General features: G+C 52.8%; 10 protein-coding genes across 10 annotated transcripts; 4 read left to right on the forward strand and 6 right to left on the reverse strand.

Moving 5' to 3' along the window:
• Nucleotides 1–40: 40 nt before the first annotated feature.
• Nucleotides 41–3,805, forward strand: BU25DRAFT_402193 (leucyl-tRNA synthetase). Its single transcript, XM_033705036.1, has 3 exons — nucleotides 41–512; nucleotides 564–3,253; nucleotides 3,309–3,805. Exons 1-3 carry the CDS (start codon nucleotides 99–101, stop codon nucleotides 3,706–3,708), a joined length of 3,504 nt encoding a protein of 1,167 aa, XP_033556762.1. The 5' UTR covers nucleotides 41–98; the 3' UTR covers nucleotides 3,709–3,805.
• A 4,110-nt stretch (nucleotides 3,806–7,915) lies between these two features.
• On the reverse strand, nucleotides 7,916–8,794 carry BU25DRAFT_480257 (uncharacterized protein; the record flags this gene model as incomplete). Its single annotated transcript, XM_033711048.1, has 1 exon — nucleotides 7,916–8,794. The coding sequence occupies one exon, from the start codon at nucleotides 8,792–8,794 to the stop codon at nucleotides 7,916–7,918; it is 879 nt and encodes a 292-aa protein (XP_033556763.1).
• A 1,725-nt stretch (nucleotides 8,795–10,519) lies between these two features.
• On the reverse strand, nucleotides 10,520–11,773 carry BU25DRAFT_415067 (DUF706-domain-containing protein). The gene has a single exon (XM_033707455.1). The coding sequence runs from the start codon at nucleotides 11,574–11,576 to the stop codon at nucleotides 10,596–10,598; it is 981 nt and encodes a 326-aa protein (XP_033556764.1). The 5' UTR covers nucleotides 11,577–11,773; the 3' UTR covers nucleotides 10,520–10,595.
• A 670-nt stretch (nucleotides 11,774–12,443) lies between these two features.
• On the forward strand, nucleotides 12,444–13,652 carry BU25DRAFT_377342 (Aldo/keto reductase). The gene is made up of 2 exons (XM_033704142.1): nucleotides 12,444–12,939; nucleotides 12,988–13,652. Exons 1-2 carry the CDS (start codon nucleotides 12,519–12,521, stop codon nucleotides 13,578–13,580), a joined length of 1,014 nt encoding a protein of 337 aa, XP_033556765.1. The 5' UTR covers nucleotides 12,444–12,518; the 3' UTR covers nucleotides 13,581–13,652.
• A 157-nt stretch (nucleotides 13,653–13,809) lies between these two features.
• Nucleotides 13,810–14,865, reverse strand: BU25DRAFT_443054 (NAD(P)-binding protein). The gene is made up of 2 exons (XM_033709338.1): nucleotides 14,567–14,865; nucleotides 13,810–14,515 (listed from the first exon to the last, which is right to left on the reverse strand). The coding sequence occupies exons 1-2, from the start codon at nucleotides 14,693–14,695 to the stop codon at nucleotides 13,856–13,858; spliced, it is 789 nt and encodes a 262-aa protein (XP_033556766.1). The 5' UTR covers nucleotides 14,696–14,865; the 3' UTR covers nucleotides 13,810–13,855.
• A 145-nt stretch (nucleotides 14,866–15,010) lies between these two features.
• BU25DRAFT_377347 (GroES-like protein) lies at nucleotides 15,011–16,565 on the forward strand. The gene is made up of 4 exons (XM_033704143.1): nucleotides 15,011–15,286; nucleotides 15,339–15,709; nucleotides 15,757–16,168; nucleotides 16,216–16,565. Exons 1-4 carry the CDS (start codon nucleotides 15,179–15,181, stop codon nucleotides 16,531–16,533), a joined length of 1,209 nt encoding a protein of 402 aa, XP_033556767.1. The 5' UTR covers nucleotides 15,011–15,178; the 3' UTR covers nucleotides 16,534–16,565.
• Nucleotides 16,566–17,290: 725 nt separating this feature from the next.
• On the forward strand, nucleotides 17,291–18,443 carry BU25DRAFT_443056 (NAD(P)-binding protein; the record flags this gene model as incomplete). The annotated part of the gene is made up of 2 exons (XM_033709339.1): nucleotides 17,291–17,620; nucleotides 17,673–18,443. The coding sequence occupies 2 exons, from the start codon at nucleotides 17,291–17,293 to the stop codon at nucleotides 18,441–18,443; spliced, it is 1,101 nt and encodes a 366-aa protein (XP_033556768.1).
• A 214-nt stretch (nucleotides 18,444–18,657) lies between these two features.
• On the reverse strand, nucleotides 18,658–22,342 carry BU25DRAFT_206284 (uncharacterized protein). Its single transcript, XM_033701150.1, has 3 exons — nucleotides 21,567–22,342; nucleotides 21,316–21,516; nucleotides 18,658–21,263 (listed from the first exon to the last, which is right to left on the reverse strand). Exons 1-3 carry the CDS (start codon nucleotides 22,118–22,120, stop codon nucleotides 18,944–18,946), a joined length of 3,075 nt encoding a protein of 1,024 aa, XP_033556769.1. The 5' UTR covers nucleotides 22,121–22,342; the 3' UTR covers nucleotides 18,658–18,943.
• Nucleotides 22,343–23,134: 792 nt separating this feature from the next.
• BU25DRAFT_415072 (uncharacterized protein) lies at nucleotides 23,135–24,485 on the reverse strand. The gene is made up of 3 exons (XM_033707456.1): nucleotides 24,307–24,485; nucleotides 24,050–24,230; nucleotides 23,135–23,998 (listed from the first exon to the last, which is right to left on the reverse strand). Exons 1-3 carry the CDS (start codon nucleotides 24,376–24,378, stop codon nucleotides 23,466–23,468), a joined length of 786 nt encoding a protein of 261 aa, XP_033556770.1. The 5' UTR covers nucleotides 24,379–24,485; the 3' UTR covers nucleotides 23,135–23,465.
• Nucleotides 24,486–25,120: 635 nt separating this feature from the next.
• Nucleotides 25,121–27,411, reverse strand: BU25DRAFT_480268 (anthranilate synthase-like protein component I; the record flags this gene model as incomplete). The annotated part of the gene is made up of 8 exons (XM_033711049.1): nucleotides 25,121–25,595; nucleotides 25,647–25,706; nucleotides 25,758–25,903; nucleotides 25,952–26,045; nucleotides 26,120–26,209; nucleotides 26,260–27,133; nucleotides 27,187–27,335; nucleotides 27,400–27,411. The coding sequence occupies 8 exons, from the start codon at nucleotides 27,409–27,411 to the stop codon at nucleotides 25,509–25,511; spliced, it is 1,512 nt and encodes a 503-aa protein (XP_033556771.1). The 3' UTR covers nucleotides 25,121–25,508.
• Nucleotides 27,412–27,568: the final 157 nt, after the last annotated feature.

The following is a 27,568-nucleotide window of genomic DNA, read 5'->3' on the forward strand; positions in this document are numbered from 1 at the left end:
AGGGGGAGGCCAAAGCGCTCTCCAGCATCCCGCCTTGTCACAACTAGCAGGCCACTTCTTTCTTACGCTCCCTTTTGCCACTTTACATATTCGAAAACATGGCGGAAGCCGCAGTCCCCAAGGGCGTTTCAAAGGACGCCGTTACTGCGACAATTGACTTGCTCAAGCCACAGGAATCGCAAGACAAGACGCTCAAGATCGAGAACACCGAAAAGCGTGATACTTTAATCGAAGCCGAGAAGCGCTACCAAAAGTCGTGGGAAGAGCAGGGAGTTTTCCAACCGGACGCACCATCTCTCGAGGAAGTACCGTTCGACACCAACCCGGAGGACTTGCGTGCAAAGCACCCAAAATGGTTCGGTAACTTCGCTTACCCGTACATGAACGGAACTCTGCACGCCGGCCATGGTTTCACTGCGTCGAAAGTCGAGTTCACTGCTGGTTTCCAGAGAATGACTGGCAAGCGAACTCTATTCCCTCTCGGTTACCACGTGACTGGCATGCCCATCAAAGTGAGCCCCCACCGCCCAAACGACATTGGACGAGAAGTGCTGACTGCATAGGCATGCGCAGACAAGCTTGTCAGGGAAATCGAGCAATTCGGCCAGAACTTCGAACGATGCCCTGTCGAGGATGTCATCGAAGGTGGCCCTCAGGAACCACCTGCGCCTACACAGGCCGAGACCAAGACTGACCTCACCAAGTTCAAAGCTACCAAGGGAAAGGCAGCTGCCAAGACTGTCAAGACCAAATACCAGTTTCAGATCATGCTAGCGCAAGGCATTCCCGTTGAGGAGATACACAAATTCGCCGACCCGTACCACTGGATCCAGTTCTTCCCTCCTCTGGCCAAGCGCGATCTCACAAACTTCGGTGCCAGGATAGATTGGCGACGACAGTTCGTTACCACAGACGCTAACCCATACTACGACTCTTTTGTTGCATGGCAGATGCGTAAGCTCAAGGAGTTGGGCAAGATCATCTTCGCAAAGAGGTACACGATCTACAGTCCCAAGGACGGCCAAGCGTGTATGGATCACGACAGGCAATCTGGTGAGGGTGTCGGTGTTCAGGAGTACACAGCTCTGAAGATGAAGGCAGTACAATGGTCGGACTCGGCGAAGGCTATCATTGATGGCAAGCTCCCTGAGGGCGCCAACGCATACTTCATCCCTGCTACTCTGAGGCCTGAGACCATGTACGGCCAGACCTCGTGTTTCGTGGGCCCCACCATCGAGTACGGACTTTTCCACGTCAAGGACAACGAGTACTTTGTCTGCAGTCAGCGTGCGGCGCGCAACATGAGCTACCAGCCTGGCACACCCGGTACATTCAAGGAGGAGGGCAAGACCAACCAGATTGCCAGCTTCAAGGGTAAGGATCTTGTTGGCACCATCGTCAACGCTCCTCTGTCTGTCCACAAGGATGTTTACATTCTTCCCATGGAGACTGTCAAGGATACCAAGGGTACAGCGGTCGTCACCTGTGTGCCATCGGACTCGCCCGATGACTACATCACATCGCTTGATCTGGCGAAGAAGGCCGAGTACTACGGTATCCAGAAGGAGTGGGTCAAGTTTGACGACATCCTCCCTATCATCGACACTCCTACCTACGGCAACCTCTGCGCAAAGAAGCTTGTTGAGGACTTGAAGATCCAGTCGCCCAAGGATTCCGCGAAGCTTGCAGAAGCAAAGGATAAGGCGTACAAGGAGGGCTTCTACAAGGGTACCATGGTGTACGGCGAGCAGAAGGGTAAGTCGGTTGAGGAGGCCAAGCCTCTTGTTCGCAAGCAGCTCATCGACGCCGGAGACGCCTTTCCATACGCTGAGCCTGATGGCAAGGTCATCAGCCGAAGTGGTGACGACTGCGTTGCTGCTTTGCTGGATCAGTGGTACATGAACTACGGTACCGCAGAGAACGGTGGTGACGGTGAATGGGCCGAGAAGGTCCGCGCCCACATCGAGAGCGAGCTCAACCTCTACTACCCCGAGGCTAAGAACCAGTTCTTGCGTGTAGTCGACTGGCTGGGCAACTGGGCTTGCGCACGTTCGTATGGTCTTGGATCGAAGGTGCCCTGGGATGAGGCTGTCATGGTCGAGTCTCTGTCGGATTCTACGATCTACCAGGCCTACTACTCGTTCGCGCATCTCCTACACAAGGACATGTTCGGCAAGGAGCCTGGTCCTCTCAACATCAAGCCTGAGCAGTTTACCGACGATGTCTGGGACTACGCTTTCGGCCGCCGCGAGCGCACCAGCCTTCCCGAGTCAGACATTGCCAAGGAAGCTCTGCAGACCTTGAGGAGGCACTTCGACTACTGGTACCCGCTTGACATGCGTACCAGTGGTAAGGATCTGATCCAGAACCACTTGACCTTCAACCTCTACGTCCATACTGCTATCTTCCCTCAGGAGAACTGGCCACGTAGCTTCCGTGTCAACGGTCATCTGCTCCTGAACGGTGACAAGATGAGCAAGTCGACCGGTAACTTCCTCACCATCGCCGGTGCTGTTGAGAAGTTCGGCGCGGATGCCACGCGTCTGGCCCTTGCCGATGCTGGTGACGACATGAACGATGCTAACTTCGAGGAGACTGTCGCCAACGCCAATATTTTGAAGCTGTACGAGCTCCGCAAGTGGTGCGAGGAGCTTGTTCGCGAGAAGATAACCATCGTCGATGGCTCTAAATACACAGAGACCAAGGAGAAGGAGCGCGTCAGGAACCCCGACGTCATCCAGCGCCAGAGCGGAAGCGAGCGTGTACTCCTCGACGACCTGTTCGATAACGAGATGAATGCCCTCGTCGCCGAGACATACGGTCACTACTCCGGCACAATGTACAAGGCAGCCCTCAAGTCTGGATACCACGACTTTACCTCCGCTCGTGACTTCTACCGCGAAGCTACCAAGGCCGCCGGTATTGGTATGCACGAGGACCTTGTCAAGAAGTTCATCGAGCTCCAGGCTCTGATGATCGTCCCAATTGCCTCTCACTGGGCTGAGCACATCTGGCTTGAGGTTCTCAAGAAGGACGAGACCATTCAGAAGGCACAGTGGCCTAAGGTCCCTGAGGCTAATGCCCGCCTTTCTGCGGCCCGGGACTTCGTCCGCACAACACAGTCGAACATCACCTCTGCTGAGGGCGCGGCCGTCAAGCGTCTCAGCAAAGGCAAGGCTGCGAACTTCGACCCCAAGAAGGAGAAGAAGATCACCATCTTCGCGGCGCAGGAGTTTCCCGCTTGGCAAAAGAAGTACATCACCCTAACTAGTCACCTGCAATCTATATCGTGCTAATACGTGATACAGGTACATCCAGATGATCCGCGACAACTACCCCAACCTTGACATCAAGGCCCTCAGCAAGCAGATCGATAAGTCCGAGTCCAAGAAGGCTATGCCCTTCATCAACGCCCTGAAGCGCCGTCTCGACTCTGGCGAGCCCTCCGACGTCGTTCTCAACCGCGAGCTCGCTTTCAACGAGCTCGACACTCTGCGCTCCATGGTGCCTGGTCTCAAACAGACTGTACAGAAGTGCGTGGACGTTGAGATAATCTCTGTTGCTGATGGTGGAAAGGAGGGTGTTGTCATCAAAGAGGATGGAAGCAAGGGCGAGGAGAGGAAGGAACTGCCACCGCAGGCGGGCAGTGCGGAGCCGGGCAGCCCAAGCTTTGCGTTTGAGAACGTTGAGAGTCTGCCTGTGAGGTAAAGAGCTGGAACGTTGGCATGACCTGGAATTTGGACAATGACCAGAAAGAGATAAACGATGCGCATGACAAAACATAGATGATGAAATCTACGAAGATATTGTGAAAGACCAAGAGCAAGAACCAACGTTGTCTATTTTGATTCCCTCGTATGTAAATTTGAAGACCACCACTGCCGGGTATTGCAACAACTCCCACCACCTCAGTTTGATCAGAGCACTTGTCTTGGCTTGGTCAACATAGGTAACGTACAGCTCGGCCGGTTGACCGCAGCACTCTAAGACTTTGAAAGGACTCTTCTCTAGTAATGAAGCGAAGAAATGCCGTAGCTCATGTAGGGGGACCAGACGAAGGACCGCTACTCAGACCATGCTCTACGTCTTCTTGGATCGACTGTTGGAGTCCCACTAGCAGCTCAAGCTTCTCTGCATACGACAGACTCTTCGAGTCTGAGCAGGAAAGCTTCTTGGTTGTGAACCGTTGTTGGCAACGTCTTCAGGGCCCCTCTAAAAACCGGATGGACTGGCAGCCCGATCTGCAGCCGCCTCACGCACACGCCTTTCAATAGCTTCCTGAGCCATCTTCCTGAGATCGGCCAGTTCTGTATCAAATCCCTCAATCTCTCGCTCGATGTTGGCGAGGTCAATTTGGCGGGCCGAATCCTCCGCAGCAGCTCGATCAATCACCTCTTGCGCTTTATCCAGTTTTACTGCGTTCTGACTGTCCACCAAGCGCCTGTTGAGGTCGCGTATGTTCTTTAGGTCGTATTCCACCTCGTCGTCGTCGTCGCTCAGATCGATCACCTCATCTTTCTCATCATCAGAGTCAGGAATGTCGCTCCATTTCTCTGCATCCTATGCGTCGTTAGCGGCGCCCATAAATACCAGTCTACAACTCACTTCATCTCTTATTTCTTCTTCTTCACTGTCTTGCACGGGGTGAGGGTGGCTGATTCGAAGCCATGCTGGTCCGTATCAGTATGTATGGCCTTAGTCTGGCAAAGGGGGCGCAAGCCTTGGGTTGATCTGATCGGTAAACACTGTGGGCGGGCTAGGTGAGGAGGTGAGCTGGGCGCAGTAGAAATATCAAGAGTGCATTTGCTGTGAACAGTAGCGCTTGCCTGATTTGCGTGAATTGCTGCAGCAACACGCCCCTTTTACTGTTGTGGTCGATCCTTTGCAAAACCAAGACCTGTGCTCAGAACAGTCTAGAACAATTTGCATCGTACCGTGTAAATGAAGGTGAAGTACTAGCCGAACAGGCAGCCACAGAAGATTCTCAGCTCACTTCAGTTCTCCCCACAACGCCCGCGCTCTATTGATCCCGCGAACATGGCGCACTCTGAGAACGGTGCCCTAAACGTTTCTGACGAGAACCTTCATATCCGCAGCGAAGAGAGCGAAAATGAGCCGAGCTTCCACAAGGCCGTTCTGGCCAAATCTTATGAGATGATGGAGGAGTATAATAACACATCAACAGATTTGATTGACGATTACGAGGCTCGACTACAGGCACACTAAAAGGAATTACGAAATATATACGCATGACATCGCCAGTGACTATGGAAGTAAATCATGGCAACTACAGGTCTCCAGTTGAACGCGAGAATATGCCCGCAAAGGTTCCTCTCAAAAGAGAAAATACGTTTATACACAAACCAGCACACCTTTTAGCTATCTCTCATTGAGCTCCGGTTCTGAAGGGGTACCGGGCCCGACTTTTCCCTTATAAACTACATACGGTTCAGCCGACTGATCACGGCAACACATGGCTCGAAATGGACTTATCTGTGGTAACGAAGCGAAGTGTTGGCACAAGTCATGTGAAGTAGGCCGTCACTTCTCGTTTCGGTTCAACATGCCAATAATATTGTCGAACAAGCCGGCGACTTCGCCATATTGGTGCTTTGCAAAAGTTGTTGACCCCCCCCCCCTCCTTATGATGTAACATATGATTTTAGTGAACCAGAACTCAACAGAGGTGTATATAGAGTGATCAACCATGTGTCTCTTTCTTTCTCCTTCACTCTCAACTCAACAGTCACGCCTCACAATTGATGGCTCGCCTTCCTCTGAACATTTTGCAAGACACCCTCATTGCCATTGCTGATGGATGGGGTAACAAATCTATCGCTAGAAGGTTGCTGGTGTCAAAAAATACTGTCAAACGCATCAGACTTTACATGAATATGAGTGGGAGACCATACTTTCCACCCTCTGTCACTCAGGGTAGACCTCACAACCTTCTTCCCATGCAAGAACAGGTGAGTACGGTGAAGGATAAGGCACCGGAGAAGTGTCTGTGGCTGACAAATTGCTTCTTGACTGAGTGGCTGAGTGGCTGAGCACAACACAACGTACTTAGATGAATGTGTTAACTGAATAGCCAAACAATTTGGCCTTGATGTGGGCCCTTGGACCGTTTTTCGCGTGCTGCAAAGGGCAAAGTATACTCACAAAGTTGCAGCAAAGCACTCTAAACACCTGAAGAATGAGCTTCGCAACCACTAGTTTGCAAAGGCTAGGACCTTTAGGGCTGACCAAATAGTTGCTATTGATGAGTCCGCTGCCAATGAGCGCACTGCTGAAAGGTGCAGAGGATGGGCACCAGTGAACTCAGAGTGTGTAGCCACCTACAACACTGTTCGTACTCCTCCATTGAGTGTACTTCCGGCAATGGATATCAACGGTTACTTTGCTTGGGAGGTCATACCTGGTAGTTACACAAAGGAGCTCTTCGAGGCCTTCATCATCAGCAAAGTACTGCCCAAGTGCAACCCTTGGCCGGCTCCAAGGTCTACCATAGTGATGGACAACGCTTCACAGCATGACATTCCTTATCCCCGTGCCATCTGTGGTGCTCAAGGTGTGCAGGTGGAGCAGCTGCCGCCGTACTCACCGGACTTCAACCCCATTGAGCAGACTTTCCATGTCCTGAAGACTTGGGTGAGGAGAAATTGGGAACTGGTGCAAGACTTTGCAACATTAGGGGATTTTCTGGACCATAGAGTAAGGTTCTGAATGGTCAGACGTAACTGCAGGGGCATGTATAGAAGGTGTATGTATCAAGAGGAGGCGGTTGGTGAGATGTGATGGCATTGATGACAGTTGGAAAAACACTCCATTGGCAGAGCTGTTGCACAACTCTACACAGTCACAGTAATTATTTTTGAGAGTCAGTAACGATACTTTGGATGCCGCAGAACAATTTGGCTTGATCAGATTTATTGCAATAGGTTGTTTTGGTTGTGCTTGGAATGCTTGAAGTTGAGCGTCGTTGGGATCGTCCGGCTCTTCTGCAACAGGTGTTTTGGGTACGCGTGCTTCCACCTCATTGTTATCGTCGTCTTTGTTGTTGTTGACTTCATCCTCTGTTGTCTGATCATCAGTGAATGCTGGGAGGTTGCTGAGTGGTGATGTTGAGAGTCTGTAGCTCTCCTGAGTCTGACATTGTTGAGTGAAGGAATCCTCAAGCTCCTGGCCACGTGCAGTGAAAGTACGCTTCCTTACCTGCCTGAGAAGCCATCTATGAGGTTGTCAGTATCAGAAAAGTGAGGGTTGACAGCATACTCACAACAGCAGCCACTATAAACACCTGAACGCCCTCACCGGCTCCCCTGGCTGTCACTATGGTTCTGGTACACTCTTTGTGGAAGGGTTGAGATGTTGATTGATTCTTTTTAGCTATGGGCTAGAATCGATCGAGTCTATATAGTGTTGGGGAAGCAAACTGAGCTAACAAAATGAGCTGGACAATCAGTGCAGCGGACCGTTAGCAAACACTGCAACGGACCGCTAGCAAACAGATGGCGATCGGTGGATACCTTCACTCCCTCCGACACACCCCCTCAACGATAGCCAGCAAAGTGTTCAAAGTTCAGCCTCCACCCCCTGATATCATGGCTCGTGAACTTGTTAATTGTCAAATGTTGTGTTGTAATAAAGGAAACTGGTCAGGGCTCAAGGCCAAAGTAGTGTAGCGCTCTAAGCAGGATGTCGTAGGGCTCAGGGCCAAAAGTAGTGTAGAGCTCGGGGCCAGGTAGTCGCTCTTGGTGAAGGTGAAGTAGTCACTTATAGTGAAGAAAAGTGTAGGGCTGTAAATTGCCAGGTGGTAGGGCCAAGAAGTGTAGAGCCCTTAAATGAGCTGGAAGAAAGTGTTCTTGCAGTGAGAATCAAAAACTTGGTGTTTTAAGCACTGTAGTACTGAGACTCAGAAGAGGAAGCTTTGGAGGCCTGCTGATTGCGGCAAGTTGCTAACCGTGGTCATAGCGGTGCCAGTCTTGGTGTTGTTGCCGTTCTTCTCCTTGGCCCAATCGGGACGCTTCTCTGGGTGAGCTTTCCAGCAGTCCTCTGGACGGTGAGGCTTCTTGGCATGTGGGCAGAGCTTGCAGTGGGTGTAGTTGACGTTCTTGATGAGGGCAGCAGACATGGAGACTGGTGAGTTCTTGTCATCGGCACGACGCTGGTGCTCAAGAATAGCAGAAGATGCTTGCTCAAATGTAGGTGGGGAGTCTTGGAGTCCCCACATCTGTACAAGTGTGTCAAACTGAGATGGGAGGGTCATGGTGAGGCAGAGGAGAGCTCGTTTCTCTGAGGTGAGCTCTACCTTGGTGCGGGTGATCTTGTCATTGATAGTGTGGATATGAGTGAGGTATGATTCCGTACCAGGGAAGTGCCAAAACTTGGTGTCAAATAGCTCACGCATTAGCATGAAGAACTCAGTATCCGTAGATGGCTCGTAAAGCTTCTTGAGGTGAGTCATCATCTTGAAGGCATTGTTGAAATCCTCTTCTAAGAGCTTGGCCTTGACAGATGCATGGAGTGTGAGTGTGATGATGTTGGCTGCTTTTTCAGAGTTGGCTGTCCACTCGCGGCGAGCACGGCGTTCAAGTGTGGCCTTGTCAGGAGCTTCCTCAGTGGTTGTAGGTTGAGCTTTGAGAAGCTCAATGCCGGCAGCAATGACTTCTGCGCCATCAGACTGTGTGTTGATCCAGTAGTTGCGAGTGCGGAGGATTGCGCGGATGTCAATAAGCCAATTGGCGTATCCATCCTTGTCCTTGAGGGGCGTGATCTTGAAGTGTTCAGTCATGGTGTTGACACGTTGGAGTGCAGTGAAGGTGTGAAAGTATAGCTGCAAGTGCAGAAAGAGTGTGTAGCTGCGCACATGCAGAGGAAATGGAAAGAGTACTGTTGCTGAGAGCAGCGCAGCAGAATTAGTGCGGTTGAGGGCTCATAACCTGTGGAAGGGTTGAGATGTTGATTGATTCTTTTTAGCTATGGGCTAGAATCGATCAAGTCTATATAGTGTTGGGGAAGCAAACTGAGCTAACAAAATGAGCTGGACAATCAGTGCAGCGGACCGTTAGCAAACACTGCAACGGACCGCTAGCAAACAGATGGCGATCGGTAGATACCTTCACTCCCTCCGACACTCTTGCACTAATATCAACTCATCCATGGAAGGATTTAACTTAAAAAGTACAGGTCAACTATCTCTATTAACCATGGCACGCCTCACAGTACTATAATGACTTTCACAAGTTGCTGACCCCCTCTGTCTGGAAACCATGATGCCATCTACCAATGAAGTTGTTCTTTGGGCCAAAAAGCCATATCTCATCATGGTTTCCAGACAGAGGGGGGTCAGCAATTTGTGAAAGCCACTGAAACTACTACAACTATGGTAGCGCCGGCTCTGAAATGCTGACCTGAAGGACTCCTTAATCGTCACCAGCAACGTACATTCACTCTAAGAACTACATCACCCCTATACGGCCAATGAGCGCTCTCCATTCTTGTATTACTACTGCTTGGTGACGTTGGGGGGGGGGGGGGGTCAACAACTTTTGCGAAGCACTATAGTGATCTTCAGCTACATCACTGCGTAACTTCTCGTTGATCCATGCCACCACATTTCTTTCTACTATCGAGTATGGCTGAGAGCCCTCGCGCCCAGTAACACAGGCAACATATGCCTTTAAGTCATCCAGCGTATGATCTGCGCAAACCGTCAAGATCTCTGTGAGCACGCATCCAAGGGAGAAGACGTCTGATGCTGGCGAGGCTTCATAGTAATCCAAGGTCTCCGAGCACAGTATTGGGCCGTGAAGCTCCCCACACCTCTGGTCGTGCCATAATTCGGTAGTGAACACGTGAGCGAGATGCCAAAGTCGCCTAGATAGATCTGCCAGAGCTTAGTATCGGTGTCCAGTCTTCTGACAAGGACGTTTGCAGGTTTGATGTCGAGATGGTTTGTTCTGTTTGCGTGCATGAAGGCCATTGCGGACGTCTTGGTAAGACCGGACCAAATGCAGATTCGAAGTAGCTGTTTGCTGGATATGAAGAGTTAAAGATGAGAAGAAGTAGAAGTTGGACCTGACGTCTCCATAAATTTGCTGATTGCACAGCCTTAACTGCGCTTTCCTGCAGAGATGACGGATAGGGCTAAGTGAAACAAATGCAGGAACTCAACGGCGTGCCCTTTGAAAAGGCCGCACACAGAAACCAAATCAACTTAACGACAACGATATGGCAGCACCACAACCAGATTTGATTCAGAAGTAATCCGTAGGTTCAAGAACGTGGCAGCACGACGTAACGATGGACAAGAGCAAGCCTTCGGCTGAGTAATACCATGGACAAATGAGACGTCGGTTGTGAGTGTGTATCAGTGAGCTTTGAATCACGGAAGCTACAAGCTATCGAGTGAGAACATGCAAAGTAACTAGGCATGAGTAGAATGAATCACATTGACGCGCGGCGATCAGACAGCCAAGAAACCTTCAAGATGAACCATGGAAAGAAATATTATTCACGGGCCTTTCTTGGCTCTCCGTGCCGCTATGTATCATTATCAAATCACGCAGAACTTTATGAGAACCGATCAACATCTACCATTTAATCTTCTTATCCTTGCCAATGTACTCATCGATAATACCAAGGTAGTACTCCTTAAGATCCTCAACCTTGGGGATGTCATCAGACTTGCTGTACAAATCGTAAGGGTTGAATGCCCGGACAGCGTCCAGCATCTTGTGGTCCTTCTCGTTCATCATCCACCTGTACGCGTTCTCCTTGTGCCAGGGGTAGAAAGAGTGGTAACGGATCATAGCCAGACCCTCGTCAGGAATGGTCGACTGGTCCTTCATGATGTGGTAGAGGTACTCGTCGTGGCCCCAAGACAGCATGACGTTGTCAAGACCGCAGCCGGGCACGTAAATGCCGTGCTCGGTGCTGTAGATCTCGTCGTTGTAGTCTGGGTTGTTCTTGAAGGTGTCGGGGTAGATGATCCGCTTGTCGAAGGCACAGCCGACGGGGAATGTGTCGCCGACGACGTCCCACTGGCCCTGGGCGTCGTAGAAGAAAAGGAGCTTGCCGAGGTCGTGGATCAGACCTACGAGCTGGAACCAGCGGGGCTTGCCGTCACGGCGGATAGCCTCAGCAGACTGGAGGAGGTGGTCGATCTGGGAGAGAGATGTGTCGGGGTCGGACTCGTCAATCAGTGTGTTGAGCTTCTCCATAGCTTCCCAGATAGTCATCTCAGCACGGGTCTTGCCGTGGAAGTGGTTGCGGGCACGCAGGTTATAGGCTACGGTCTGCTTCTCGTGCTGCTCGCGGTAGAAGTTCTTGACGCGGTCGCATGCCTCCTCGTACTGGCGGAACTGTGTCTTGTCCTTCTCTGAGTCGAACGCGGACTGTGCGTAGATGTCCTTCTCTTCCTGTGTGGCAGTGCCCTGCTTGACCTTCACAGCGGCCTTGAGGACGTTGACGTTGTCGATGGCGTCTGATGTAGCCTCGAGCGCAAGACCATCGCGGTGGTCGTTGAAGTTCTCAGCCACATTGGGCTCCTCGAAGATGGCGCCTGGTGCCATTGTGATGTATGTGTGGGTGGGTTGTTAAGCGTGTACTCTCGCTGAATCTTTCATGCGATAATGGTGAAGTCTGAGGATGAGATAATTGGTAAAGCTTGGATGAAGTGATGCTGATGCTGAGATGTGGCGCGAGCAGTAAAAGTACTTATCTTCTGTTACCCCAGCCCACATCGGCGGGCTTTTTCTAAGTTCAGTAGCATCACCATGTCCAGAAGCAGCCTCTCTATGGACAGAGAATTCTCACTCTCCATCTTAGGTCCACTGAAACGAGAACTCCCCGCGATGGAGGGCTGAAAGTAGAATGCGGGGAAATTCTGCCCGCGCGTCAGATCGCATGCGAGAGATCCGGGGTTCTGGAAACCAGCGCTGGACGGATCTGCTGCAGAATTGTGTGGCAGATGGTTGGTCGGCTTCTCTTAGCCTTCACATCGACGAGCGGTTTGTGGACCCTGCGCGTGTCGTCGGCGGCGAGTAGCCAGTTCGAGATCAGACAGAGTAATTCTCGCCGTTCCCTCAACGCCCAGCCACTAGTGTCGGTTGTTAAGCGGGCTGTTGATTACACGGGAGTGCTGCGTGATGACGGACGCCATGCACAATTCAAGTCACGTGGTTGCTGATAACGCTTCGGTCGAGACTTGCCCGACAGACATGAAAGAGGCACGGACATCCACTTGGCGTTCTTAAGTCTCCTGAAAAGTTTTCCGCAGTCGAAGCCGCAGCGGCGCGCATCAACGTTGTTCCAGCGTCAGCGGGCTCTTCTTTACCGGCGGGGCAGCTTTGGCGGGGCAGTTCGGTCCTCGGAAGAATTAATCTCATCAATCACAACTGACGCCGGCCGTTAGCTACCCCAGGACGGAGAAGGGTAGCTACGGCGTGGGCATACCAAGCAATGGGCCCCCATACTACACCCCACCATATTAGATACATATACCCAGTGCCGCCATGAATCCTGCGCTTTCGAAGTTTATTCTCAAAGCTACTCCAGACTCTATCCTCAATCCACAGCCCGACATGAACACCGCAATCCCCCTCAATACTGGCGCTACAATCCCCGCCCTCGGCCTGGGAACATGGCAGTCTGCGCCTGGTGAGGTCAAGAAGGCTGTGATCCACGCCATTGAGGGCGGTTACAGGCACATTGACTGCGCCTACTGCTACCAGAACGAGGACGAGGTCGGTGAGGCTCTCCAGGATGTCATCTCGCGGGGCATCGTGAAGCGCGAGGACCTGTTCATCACCAGCAAGCTCTGGTGCACATTCCACACCCGCGCTGAGGAGGGTCTCCAGAAGAGCTTGGATCTGCTGAAGACCCCCTACGTCGACCTTTACCTCACGCACTGGCCGGTGCCCATGAACCCCAATGGTGAGTACCGTGATAGCCTCTATCAGTACTGTATGTTGACTTCTGCAGGAAATCACCCCCTCTTCCCTAAGCTCGAGGACGGCAGCCGTGACATCGACCACTCTATCACCCACGTCGACACATGGAAGAGCCTCGAGAAGCTGATCCAGACACACCCTGAGAAGGTCAAGGCCATTGGTGTTGCAAACTACTCCGTCAAGTACCTCGAGAAGCTGCTCGCAAAGGCCACCATTACCCCAGCCGCCAACCAGATCGAGAACCATCCTCTGCTGCCACAGCAGGAGATCGTCGACTTCTGCAAGGAGAAGGGCATCCACATCACCGCATACAGCCCGCTCGGCAGTACGGGCTCGCCTCTCTTCAAGGATGAGGGCGTCATTGCCGTTGCAAAGAAGCATGACGTTGCTCCTGCTACTGTCCTTCTCTCTTACCACCTTGCACGCAACTCCTCCGTTCTCGCCAAGTCTGTGACACCGTCGCGCATTGATGAGAACCGCAAGCTTATCTCGCTTGACAAGGAGGACATTGAGAACCTTGAGGCTGTCCAGAAGAAGAACGGTCCTACACGATACGTTTACCCGCCGTTTGGCGTCGACGTCGGTTTTGCTGATAAGCCTGGTGGCATTGACCTTTCTGGTTGACTTCCTGAGGGCAGGCTGTGAGGTATACTTGAGATAGACAAAAGGTTCTGATTGGGACGAAACATGTGTTACGCCATATTGTGTGCGTTCTTGAGAGCCTTTGTGATGTGACATTGAATGCTACAAACGTTTCTCTGTTTGTTGTGTGGAGATCTCGACCTGCACGTAGTGAGTATGCACTCACATCACTCACACTGCAGCTTCGTGATGATGATATCCAGTCTAAGGATCCCATTACCACAATCTAAATGTGTAAACCACGACAACTCGTCTCTCTACCTACCCATCCACCCACCATCAACAGTCAACACCTCACCAGACACATACGCACTCGCCGCACTCCCCAAAAACACCACCGCGCCCTTGAAATCCTCCGGACTTCCCCACCTGCCTGCCGGAATCCTGCTCAAAATACTCTCGGCCCTCTTCTCATCCTTGATCAGCGCCTCATTCATATCCGTCGCGATATACCCCGGCGCAATCGCATTCACACTAACGCCCTTACTCGCCCACTCATTTGAGAGTGCTTTGGTGAGCTGTCCGACACCGCCCTTGGACGCTGCATATGCGGGGACTGTGATGCCGCCCTGAAATGTGAGCAGGGAAGCTACATTGATGATGGAGCCGCGGCGCTTGGGAGGCAGGTCTGCGGGCTGCTCGAGCATATGGGCACCGACGTCTCTGCACAACGTGAATACAGAAGTCAAGTTCACCTGCAGCACGGCGTTCCAGTCATTGTCGGGGAACTGGTGCGCGGGGTGGCGCTTCTGGATGCCGCCGCAGTTGAGCAGGATGTGGATTCTGTGGCCGTCTGCGAGGATTTTGGGCGTGAGTTGGGTGACAGAGTCGTTGGAGGAGAGGTCTGCGGTGTATATTGTTGCTTTGCGGCCGAGTTTTTCGATGGCTTGTTTTGTTTGATGGTTTGACTCGTCGCGCTAAGAGGTGGTTAGCGATGGGTTAGAGGGGTTGGTGAGTTCTGAGTGTACCTGGACGAGGAGGATGTCTGCTCCTGCTTCGGCGAGGGCAATAGCCATGGATTGGCCGATTCCTCGTGTTCCTCCTGTGACGAGGGCTGTTTGGCCCTCGAGCGAATAGAGCTGCTGTACGGTGGACATTGTGCTTGTCAGACCTGTGGTGAATGTAATCGGAATGACAACGTTGTGCTCGGAATTGGGTTGCAAGATCAATTCGAGTACAGCAGACTTCAGCTTCAACAAAGATAGAGGAGTCAAAAGCAAATATCGACTGAGCTGTTATCTGACGGGCAAAATCTTGCGGCAATCCGTACCCAGCGCATCATGCTGCAAGCTTGGTCAACACTCGGAAGGTGCTCGGAACGCGACCCCACATTTTCAAACGCCGATGCGCGACAATGATGCGGGACAGCAAATGCCGAAGTGGGAAACTTCTCCACGATCGTGTGTTTCGAGGTAAAGCTCGCCGCATGCGCGAATAGTTTTCCGTGGGATGGCGAGATGACTCTGGGCGTGTACCCTCCCTCTTCACTATACTTCCACCATAATCGCTGTTGTTGAGCTTTTGAAGTTAAAGCCCGGTAATTCGTTGTAAATCACTTTGTTCAGCACACTCAGTTCACCATGTGCGCAACACACACCCAAACGGCGACAGAGAGCAAGCCAGACGTCTTTTCAAGTCAGCAGCAGATTCGCGCATCTGTCTTGCACGGCGCAAAAGATCTGAGGATTGTCAGAGCACGCCTAGAGAACCGCTCAAAGCAACGGCTAACCCAAGCTCCAGGAATCACGCTCGATCTTCCCTCCAGGTCCAACGGACCTCCAAGTCAGCATCCGCTCCACTGGTCTCTGCGGCTCGGATCTCCACTACTACAGGCACAACCGCAATGGCGACATCCTCGTACAAGAGCCGCTCTCACTCGGCCACGAGTCTGCAGGTGTAGTTGTCGGCGTTGGCTCAGATGTCAAGAACTTCAGTGTTGGAGATAAGGTAGCTCTGGAAGTCGGTCTGCCATGCGAGACGTGCGAGAGGTGTAAAGAGGGGAGGTACAACATTTGTAAGGGCATGAGGTTCAGGAGCAGTGCAAAGAGCTTCCCGCACGCGCAGGGAACGCTGCAGGACAGGATAAATCACCCTGCGGCGTGGTGCCACAAGTGCGTTGGAGTCAAACTCTGAGATGGAAACGTGCTGACTGGTACAGGCTGCCTGAGGATATGTCACTTGACCTAGGTGCGCTTTTGGAGCCACTGAGCGTAGCGATTCAAGCGGCGAAGAGGGCACAGCTGCAAGCGGGCGCAACTGTTCTAGTCTTCGGCGCAGGTGCTGTGGGTTTACTGGTCGCCGCAATGGCGAAGATCTCAGGTGCTGGCACAGTTGTGATCGCAGACATCGATCAAGGGCGAGTCGATTTCGCAGTCAAGAACAACTTCGCCGACCGAGCCTTCTCAGTACCGATGAAGCGCGGCAGCACGATCGAGGAGCAGCTTGAGATTGCAAAGGAGACAGCTGCAGCGATTGGAAAGACCCCAAGAGGAAGTGCTGGGGAGGTTGGTGAGGTCGATGCCGTGTTCGAATGCACTGGTGTACCCTCTTGTGTGCAGGCATCGATATACGTAAGTAGGGTCATACTGAGTACTGAATGGCTGCTGACGTGCAACAGGCTACACGGCCAGGAGGCAAGATGCTGCTCATCGGTATGGGTACACCCATCCAGACTTTGCCCATCTCTGCTGCAGCACTTCGCGAAGTCGACATTCTCGGCGTGTTCAGATACGCAAACACATACCCAACTGGTATCGAGGTTGTGTCAAAGAAGGGGCCAGACTACCCAGACTTCTCGAAGCTTGTCACACACAGGTACAAGGGCCTCGAGGCAGCCGACGAAGCGTTCGAGATGGCTGGCAAGACGAAGGATGACAGTGGCAACCTGGTCATCAAGGTTGTACTGGAGACTGGCGAAGAGAAGGCGATTCTGTGAGCATGTTGTAGTGGGTACACATCTCTGGCGTTTGGAGAGCCTGTTGCTGTAGTAGACTTGTTGATCTCTGTAAACAAAGCAATGACGTATGTGGAAAGTTTTATAAGCATTCACTCCCAAATCGTGACACCGCTTACACTTGCAAGCGATCTCATCGGCCGCCACAAAGATGCAACACTGACAGCCTTGCCGAGACAGAGGCTGAATTTGATTCGCCTTCTTCATGAGTCAAAAAGCCGAAAGGTGCTCGATGCGGTGGAGTTTCGCGGGGTGGGCGTTCCCAAAGGAGAAGGTTTCCCCGTCTGGCCAGGTCCGACCAGCTGGCGCGCCGCAACTCCACATTTGCTCCACACCGACGTCCCCAGCATCTGCAACTGAACATCACGATGTCTGGTTCTGCGTGTTTAGTTGGTGTTTCTGGTCCCGAGCCCTTCCACGTGGGGAGAGCCGACGTATCGACGTGTTGACAGTCTGGAGAAAGTCGGCGCGAATTCTACGTGAGCGTGGGGAAAGTGTGGAGAAGACTGCTGGATGGAGCGTTCGGGTTCTTGAACGTAGAAAATGCGGCTCAAGATGGCTGTTCCTGCCCCGGATTTAGTGTCTTGGACCCTTGGAGCTATGACCATCAACATTTCCGGGCGGTGAACTGGCAGCTCAATGACAAGACATAACATCGTCTTTGCTCGCTCCCTATGCTCAGCATCTCACCTCCTTCCACTCCCATTCTCCTCTACTTTTCCTAATTACATTCCTCACCATGGTTGAGCTCCGCAGACTCAAAGTTGCTTGCTCCGGCCTCGGCCGCATGGGTGCTCGTCACGCCCTCCACTTCCTGCACCGCACACCCAAGGCCGAGCTTGTAGCAGCCTTCACACCAGACCCCAAGGAGGCCAAATGGGCTGAGGAGCACCTTGTGCCATTTGGCGTCAAAGTCTACAACGACTATGACCAAATGCTGAAGCACGAGGGCCTGGAAGCAGTCGTTGTTGCAACCGTCACCACAGCACATGCCGAGCAGTCGATCAAGGCCATCAAGGCCGGCAAGCACGTTCTGTGCGAGAAGCCCTTCAGCACAAAGCTTGAAGTCGTGCGTACCTTCCATCTCAGCCCAATTGGGACGTAGAGCTAACAGTTCACAGTGCCAGGACCTCCTCAAGACCGCCGCGGCCCACCCCAACATCAAGGTCATGTGCGGCTTCTCCCGCCGCTTCGACACCTCATACCGCAATGCCTACGCTCTCGTCAAGTCGGGTGATGTCGGGCGACCCTCCATCCTCCGCTCCCAGACCTGCGACAAGTACGATCCCTCGGGCTTCTTCGTCGAGTACGCCAAGTTCTCCGGCGGCATCTTTGTCGACTGCAACATCCACGACATCGACCTGGCACTGTGGTACTTCAGCGCCGATTCCAACGGCAAGAACCTCCCCAAAGTCAAGTCCGTCGTTGCCTTTGGTGTAACAGCGCTCGAGCCTGATCTCGCCAAGTACGGAGATGTCGACAACGGTGTTGGCATTGTCGAGTTCTATGACGGCCAGATCGCATACTTCTACAGCTCGCGCATGAACGCACCCGGCCAGCACGATATGACCGAGATCATCGGCACAAAGGGCAAGCTCGCTGTCAACTCGAACCCCATGACCGACCTCATGGAGGCACATCTGTCGAATGGCGTCCAGCGCGCCATCCCCCAGAACTACTACGAGCGCTTCGAGCAGGCCTTCGTCACTGAGGCAAACGAGTTCACAGACGCCGTACTCAACAACAAGGATGTCCCTGTTGACATTGAGAGCTCGTACCAGGCTGTCAGGATCGGGGTTGCGCTGCAGGAGAGTCTGAGGAGCCAGAAGAAGATCTGGTTTGACCGCAACGGCAATCAGACTGATGAGCCTCAGACCAAGTCCAAGTTGTAGACGTGAAAAGTGTTTTCGTTGTAGCATTTTATGATAGATGGAGTCACATAGACTAAAGCCATAGGATCTCAGGACAGGCCCATCGATAGGATTTAACGGTTACGACCACCCGGGCAATCTGCATCTACTGTCTCTCTACTTCACACTGAATACTTAGTATGAGTGACCATGACAACGTTATGGGTGAGCATGTTTTGATTCACGTTTGCATTGACTCTTAGTATGTGCTATTGATGATACTTGAATTGAGTGATCCAGCCTCCAAATAGACTATTCTATCGACTAACGCATGCAATCCTCCTATCAGTCTATCCAAGTCGTCCCTCATAGCACAGTCCAGCCCACTAATTTCTAGCTGCTGTATTCTTCAGCCCGTCCCAAGCTTCCCACCAGAAACAACAACTCTAAAACAATACCACAACCCTCTCTTCCACGCAACATCAATCGGTCTCAATCAGACTGCAGAATACCCCCACGCTGGCTTTCTTGTCGGATTCAGTTTAGGACGTAGTGACTGGTGCTGCTTCGGTTTGTTCTGTCGCATTTGTATCACCGAAATGATCAGTTGCTTCACCCTTGTTGGCTTTCGCATCACTCGACACAGCGAAAGACAAGTTGGCCTGTTCCTGCTCATTAAACGGCGAGTCGTCCTTCTTCGTTGACTTTGATGCTGTTGAGCCAAGGTTGCCGAATAATCCACCAGCTGCTGGAGGAGCGGCAGGTGCTGTGCTCGATAAGAGTCCAAAGAGGCTGGGTGGCTGTCCGACGGACGTTCCGAATGAGTTGCTTGAGGATGGAATTGTTGGTTTGATGCTGGAGGTAGCACCGAACAAGCTTGCTCCTCGACGTTGGGAAGGAGGTGCTGCGCCGAAGGGTCGGTAGTTTGGATCTTTTGCGAGAGCTGTAAAGGGGCTCACGTACGTGCGTGTCGCAGGAGCACCGCCGAAGAGGCTTGGTTTTGGGACATCTTGCCATGTAGGAGCAGATTCGAACAGTGACGGAATTGGTGCAGCAGATGAGGGTTTATCACTGCTGCTGGACGGAGCTTGTGGAGGCACCGCTAGAGAGAGATCATAACACCGACACACTCTTCCCTCGAAACGACAAAGCATACAGCTTGGGGGTCCATAAGCGCTTGTGATGTCACCGTCTTCGAATGATGGATATGTGCCACCGAAGTGAAACTTATGTACCGGCTGCGCTCGACAGAATGGTCCATGCTGATGTTGGACAGCACAAAAGCCATCAGAGTTAGTCGAAGGTCCGAACGAAGGCTTGGAGGTGTTGGTCGAGCCAGGTGGATTAAAAAGAGAGTTGGGCAGCTTTCCGCTTGAAGTACTTGGAGAAGCTCTGCACGCATCCCACGCATTGCCACCCTGACCACCAAATAATGGCGGTCTAGTGAAAGCTGGTCCGCAATTAAAGACATTCTTGCCTGGGTCTTGCGGTGGTACGAAGGGTGGCAAATTTGGCGCTACATGACCGAATGGGCCAGAATCGTGAGGTACCACACGTGGTGTTACAAAGTTGTCGAAGATGTTCAGTGAAGACTTGGAGGAGGCGTTTACACCTTGGGTGGGTTGACCAAACTTCGGCGCGCCGTCACCAAAAGCATAGCCAGGAGCTGAAGGACGTATGGTTGTTGGAAACCATCCCGTCTTCGAGATCTTGACCTCCTTGGGTGGTAGCGGCCGAGGGCCTCCAAATCTCCCGAATCCTCCGAAAGGTACTTTGCTCTGGTCCCAGGGATATGATATCTCGTTCGTCTTCATGGGTCCCTTGCGCTTAGCCTTGTAGTCGGCGAGTCGAACTTCCTCGAGCGAGCGATCTTTGTCGTGCCAGTCCTTATTCATCGTGATGGTCTGATAGTGCTGAAATCGACCCTTGATGTCAGTGCCTTCGACATAGTTGCAAAGCTCGCCTTGCTCTTGCAAGTGTTTCGAGTATGCTTCCGGTGAAGAGAGATGGTGGCTGGTACTAATCGCAGAGTTAGAGTTGCTTGGTCCGAAGCCTGGTGCAGGTGCAATGCCTCTGAGAATGCTCCCACCAGTTGCGGGCACGGAATCAGGTGTTGGATCCGGAGCTGGAAGTGGGAATGGGAGTGGGGCCGGGAACTGTGGAAGCATCGTTGTTGTCGAAATGATGAATAGGGCAGGCTTGACCTGCAAAGAACCCATCAGCATCGTCAAGCTGACGGGCTTCCCGTGCTCTACTGATACAATGTTTCCTTGACGCTGTATCGCACGAAGCTGTATGAGGTGCAACTGCTGTGGTTGGAGATCGAGGAGCGTGTCTACAACGGAGTAAGTCGGTCCTAAGCTGCGGACCTGAGCCTGCATAGTTTCTTCGCTGAGCCGCAGTGACTCAATTCCGTAGGACAGTGTGCTTGTAGTGTCCGTGGAATGCACGTTTGGTCGAAGGACGTAGGCTTCCAGGTGTAGGGTGGGAGTGAATTGATTGGCCCACGATTGGCTGTAGTTGGCAAACGCGCCAGAAGGGGCTGCTTTTGTAAAGAGAGAGCTCCCGGACGAAGTAGGCTTGATGACGCTGGGCTCTCCAAACGATATTGTTCCCGGTACCACCTTCGGTGTAGGAGCCGGTGGAAAGAGCCGCTCACTACTCTGGCCAGATTCTGAGAGTCCTTTCGAAGTTGAGGCATACGTCGCTAAAGACGGAGCTATAACAGGCTTGCCGTCGTCGTCTTTGCATCCTCTCGCCTTGGCGGCAAGATACGCTGGATGTTGAGGGTTGCCGAAAGGTGGCCACTGGTTGTACAACCCGATAGGAGTTGGTCTCCTCAGTATTGAATCTCCAATATTGCTAGATGATGTTAGCATATGCTAGTCTATGTGTGGTATATGATATGACTTACGAACGTTCAGCTGGTGCACTGACTTCTATCTCAGATTCTGCCTGATCTCCAATGTGTGCAGGACTGTGTGCTGAAGGCATCGAATATTCCCGCAATTGCTCCGATGCAAATGGTTTGTTCCTGGACACCGAAACGTCATTCAGCACTGGGTTTCTGAAAGCCAGAATGAGTCGCGAAGCCTCTGGGATCTCATCTTCGTCACTGTGCTAATAATCAGTTGATCGAGTCAGTATGTTTGCAACGTAACTTACAGGTGTTTTTTCCTAGCCAGAGCTGCGTGTCTAGAGACCAGATGTGACTGGATAGCAAGGCCGAAGCATTTCTCCACAACACTCAGCGCCTTTTGCTCATCGCTCAAGACACAACCCTTGACGTAAGCCTCTCCTGTAGTCAACATGCTTTTTGCCGGTGCACCCAAAGTCTCATCTGCTTTCCGTACTGCAAGGATGATGTTCTGAAAGACACCCTCGCACTCTCTCAATGAGCGTAACAGGCTTTCGCCATGCTCCTTGGTCCACACATCCTGCTCTCCGCTTTGGATCAGATCCTCTCTGAGACTCGAAAGCACTGCAGCAAGAGCATATATCTTCTGCGCGAGCTTTGCCAGGGACTGAGCTTCGAACAGGGGAAATTTCATGTGAACAATGGCGTACAAAGCCTGTGCAGTGCTGCTGGCCATGCAACCAAGACGCCTTGCAAATTGGCCAACATCAACCTGCCGCTGTCCCTGCGATCCTTGCGACGAAGGATTGGTTCTGCTAACATCATCGTCGGCCATGGCTGCTACAGTGACTTTTCTGCGCATAGAGAACAGATGAGACGTCAGATGTCAAGATAATCCTGCAACAGCGGATCAGACGCGACCGGGTGCAAACGTGGACGGAACAGCGACGCGAGCAAACGATTACTGAATTAAGGGGGCATAAAATGGACGAAGGAATGAACGTATACTCGCGACAAGACGTCGCTTTTGTGTAAAGCCATACCAGGCTCCAGAAAGCGTAGCAGGCAGCGTCCAAGCATCCAGCAGGCAGCAACTCAGCCCTGCGGCTGCGGGCTCGCGTGCTCGTATGCGCCATTCCTGCAGCGGCATCAACAACCGAGTGTCGTTTCATCTCCATCACAAAAAACAAAACTCCACGATGAGCTCAAAACTTTCGTTCGAGAAGAAGAGAAATCGAGAGATCTTGCATCAGTCCACAAAACCTCACTAGGTCGCCGTAGCCTTGCATACTCGCCACGCCTCAACAATGTGCTGTGCTGCAACCACCATGCAGACCACACACCACCCAGCCTCCTTGCGTCCATCCCAACCACGCATCCCGACAGCCACAGCATGCATCGCTGCGTGCATCCCCCAGAGACACGAGAACCTTCGTATGGGTGAGTGATCAGACATCCGCAACGGGCCGGGACGTGCGGATGTGGAATCGTAATCTGCAACATGTCAGCAAAACATGTGGAGCCAAGCTGATGCTCATATTGCGTGATGATCTGTGGCTGAGGAAGTTAATGTCGACCTCACCTCTCGATCTTTTAGCACAACATTACGATTGTTATCATGAAGTCGTCAGTTCCACGTTTTCCATCCCTTACGTTCCGCGGAAACGTCGTTCTCGAAGCGCCGGTGCTCCATAGCACTACATGTTGTAGCTCAACGTGGCCACGAAGACAGCGTCACAGCAGGTCATCGCTACCGCTCGCTACTCGACGCAGGTAGTACGGTGGTTCCTACGCCAACCGTCATCGGGATTCGGCTACTGCAATCAGCAGTTACAGGCTTCACAAGAATATTGGACAGGAGAGTGAAGGGATCATTGTGATGTGAGTGAATTATCGTATTTCAGTCATTACTATCTACCAGCGCCCAAACACCGGAACCCTTTCCCACAGGCCTAGAGTGAGGGTATCAAAGCGCTAAGGCGCGTATACATGAAGAACCATTGGCGTAATGAGTCGTAGTCATCAAACCATCGTGTGAATATCGTAAATCGAGTCCTGCGACTCGACTCGAATACCATGGAGTGTATTCAATCCATCGCCGCGAGCACAGCGATATATCCAAGTCCTCCCCGCATTACTGTTCCACCTCATTATCCATTATGCACATTACTCCTTCGAGGTAGGACCTTGGACAGCGTACGAGGCGCTTAGATGAGGAACCAGGCAGCGGCAGCAAGACCGGCGGCGACGGGGACACCGGTGACCTTGGGAGCGGCACCCTGCGAGGGGACGCTGGAGGAAGTACTGGAACCGGCGGCACTAGTAGCAGAAGAAACAGCAGAACCAGCGGCGCTGGTGGCAGAGGCGACAACAGAGCTCAAGGAGCCACTGACGGATGCAAGAGCAGACGAGGCAGACTCAGCGATCGAGGACAAGCCGGAGCTGAGCTCGGAAGCGACGGAGGAAGCTGCACTTGAGGCCGCGCTTGCTGCAGACTCTGTTAGCGCTCCTGAGCTGTAAACAGTGCTGAAACCAGAGGTAGTGGTTTGGACACTGCCGTCAGAGTTGGTGACGGTAGCAACTAGGGGCACGGTGGTGATAGCGGACTGGGAAGCGCTGCCAGTGGCAGAAGCCTCACCTGATGCGGTACCAGTAGCGCCAGAAGCACTAGCGACAGCCGAAGACAGGATGGGCAGCGCCGCAGGAGCAGAAGCAGAACCCTGAGCAGTGGAGGCGACGCCTTAAGTTGGGTCAGCAGGAACTTGTCGATGGTGGTGTGAAATGTGCTTACCTTGGCAGAGACCGGCAGCGTAGCTAACAGCCTGACCGGCCTCCTCCTGAGAGCAGGCCTGGCGGGAGCAGTCGCGGACACCGTAGGCCCAGTTGGACTGAGTACAGAAGCAGGCAGTGTCGCCAGCAGGGCAACTGAACTCGGTGTTGGCGATCAAGTTCATGTTGTTGACGCACATTTGCTGAAAGAGGTTAGCATTGTTTGCATCAACAGCAGCATCGCCATGAGGGGAGGCTGGAGCAAGAAGAGGAACGTACTGCGCAAGAACCGAGAGACTGGGCGGTGGCAGCGCCAGCGACAGCGGCGAGGAGGATCATTGACTGCTTCATCTTGACGGTGGTGTTGTGTGGGAGAGTAAAGGTTGCTAGGCTGATGCTGGAGTAGGTGCTGTGGAGGGAGAAGAGATGCTAGGCTTGTAGAAAGAGATGCTAGGCTTGTGGAATGCTTGGTTGAAGATGAGGTGGGTGAGGAATTTGGGAGTGAGAGAGGTGCAGGCTTTATGGACTGAGGCGTGCAAACGGTCGCGCAGGTTCGTGGCTGGTACGTGAGTGAAGCTCCTGCCCTGTTACCTCACACGGCGGCTAGTCGCCCCGCAAACAAAATGGCTGGTGCAGTGACGGAGCAGTCGGAGCCAACTCGCACTAGGCAAGCTCCTCTCAAATCCTGCAGGGGTCGAGCGCCGCAACCCAGGCACGATCACTGCAAGAACAGGGAAGCGGCTCTGGGATGCGTGCACTGATTGGTTGATGGGCCGAGCTTGTCGAACCCAGCGCGATCAGGGCTAGCTCCACCAACTTTCCAGTTTTATGATGTCGAGAACGGCGCTCCCGACACAGGCGAGCTCGACCTGCATGTACAACTCACGGCCCTGCACCAAGACGAAGAGGCGCTGTTGTCCAAGTAACCTGCCACACCAACATTGTTCTCAACCTGCTGCTGCACAGTCGATCCAGGTCACCGTGTCACGACGAGAACGAGTCGTTCACACTCACACAGGAGAGCCCCTGTGCCATTGCACAATCTCGCTTTCACAGCACTGGGCGGCAGGATAAATTATGAAATTTACCATCAAACCTTGTTTGATCTAAGGAGCGCCTATCGATGTGACGTCTATATAGCGTCTTGACCTGTCGTGCCTGGCGACACTTTGGTAGTCATCTCGTTAACCCAAACCTTGATTGTGATGGCTTCGATCATGGCCCAGACCCTGTACATCAGAGCTGACTTCACCAACCACTCCTGCGCATCGCCAGCCTCGTGTGGCGCAGTCACTGGTTACTATCTACGCAGCCACACTGATGCGCGGCTTTGCATCGCCCTCTAGCGGTTGCGATTTGTCTGTATCGACGTCGCCGTCTGTCTGCTCGGCCAGATGCTTCTCTTCAGCTGAAGTGATGCAGTGTGTGTTCGCACCTAGATGCAAACAGCGGTCAGTGAACGGCCGTTTGACGGGGAAGATTCACAGGGAGGGACAAATGAACGCACCTAGTTTATTGATCGTCTCCATCCACTCATCGTACGGATCTGAGTCGAATACAATCCCGCCCTTGGCCAATAGTTAGCAAGAGTGTGAACAGCAAGAATTTCTCGAACTTACCCCTGCTTGGAGATACGCGATACCGTCTTTGACAAGCATGGTCCGTAGCGCGATGCACGTCTGTGGTAGATCAGCCCATGTGTAAACCGTGCGCCTCAGGGGCCAACTCACGTCCATAGCACCCTCGATTTGCTTATCACCATCGACGCTGCCATAGCCGAAATACCCCACAGCGCCAGCATAGACACCGCGCTTCTCTTTCTCGAGTTCTGCAATCAATTCCATCGCCCGCACTTTGGGTGCGCCACTCACGGTCCCTGTGCTGAGTTTCAATACCAGGCCATGTTATGGAGCACTTGACGTACCTGCAGGGAAAATGGACCGGAAAGCATCGAATCGTGTCTTGCCAGGTCGCAGCACGCCTGACACCTCGGAGACCAGGTGCTGCACATGCGAAAACTGGGTCGATTAGCAAATTGGCTCCGATCAGATCGCATTTTGCATGAATGCGATGACGAAGTTGGTGTTCATACCTTTTGCACAACCATCAGCTTATCCACACGAGTGGAGAGTGGGTCGCAAACACGATTTACGTCATTCCGAGCGAGGTCCACCAACATCACCTGTGAAGTCAGTCAATCTGTGCTTGACGTAGAAGTTGGGTCAGACTCACGTGCTCGGCCCGGTCCTTCAGTGAGTTAGACAGCTCCTCGGCTAGGGCTGCATCTTCCTGCAGGGTTTTGCCCCTCTTAACGGTCCCAGCAATGGGATGTGTGATGATCCTGCCCTGCTCCTCTTTGACCAGCAACTCGGGACTTGCGCCAACGATCTGGAAGTCCTCGCAGTCCACGAAGAAGAGGTATGGCGAGGGGTTGACGTTTCGCAGGTTCCTGTAGATGTTGAAGGGGTGCAGCGAGGTAGGTCGTGCGAAGCGCTGCGAAGGGACGGCCTGGATGATATCGCCAACGCTGATGTGCCTCTTGAGTTCCTTGACGTGGCCCTCGTAGCCTTCCCGGCCAATGTTCGACTTGTACTCGTTTCCAAGCTTGATCGGTCCCTGCTCAGGCATTGGCACCTCTTTGTCCTTGAGTATTGTTACATATCTCATCAGTGTGGCTTTGGCCTCCTCGTACGCCTGCTCCAAGTTGTCGAGACTGTCTGGAACCTTGACGTATGTGATGACCTTTACCACCTGGGCGAAGTGGTCAAGAGCCACGATTGTGTCAAACAGCATGAACAAGCTCTCTGGTACACCTAGGATGTCCTTCACATCGTCTCGCCGTGTCTTGGGCTCGAAATACTTGACGCAATCGTATCCAACATATCCAACAGCGCCACCGGTCATGGGAGGAAGTTGTATCGAGGGTACGGTTGCGACTCTGCTCTTTGCGAGCTCCTTTTCGAGGTTGGGCAGAGGGTCCGCCTCTTCGCCATGGCCGGGGCCGGTCTTGATGACTTTGCGAGGGTCTGCGCCGACGAAGCTGTATCGCCCAATTGTCTCTGTTGTTGCTGCGCTCTCAAACAGGAAGGAGAGCTTTGATGTCGATCTGCCCACCTGTCAACCCTTGCTGAAGCCTACCCAAATGAGTCACGCACTCACTTCGCGGAGACTTTGAGGTATATGCTCGACGGCGTCAGGAACTCGGCGGAAATGGAGGAGAAGACGGGGACGAGGTTGGGTGGGTGCGGAGAGCTGACTGCCGCAGCCAACACCTCCCGCACCGTGTCGAGAGATGGCTGAACGCCTAGCTATTGTGGTCATGCGCTCAGCTCTCCATGCCGCTAAACATGGCGGGGGTGCGACAGAACATACCTGTTGAACCATGTCTTCAAGGTGCGGCAATTGACTATGTGCAAGACTGCTAGTTGTGTAAAGGAAGTGCTCGAAGTCAGAGTCAGACTATGTCAAGGGCTCTACCTTGGAGACCCAAAATGATTATCTCCAGCCTTATCGACGAGCCAATCGGTCTCCTCGTTAGTCC

This window comes from Macroventuria anomochaeta (assembly GCF_010093625.1).
Source record: "Macroventuria anomochaeta strain CBS 525.71 unplaced genomic scaffold BU25scaffold_43, whole genome shotgun sequence".
In the NCBI taxonomy this organism is placed as follows: Eukaryota; Fungi; Ascomycota; class Dothideomycetes; order Pleosporales; family Didymellaceae; genus Macroventuria; species Macroventuria anomochaeta.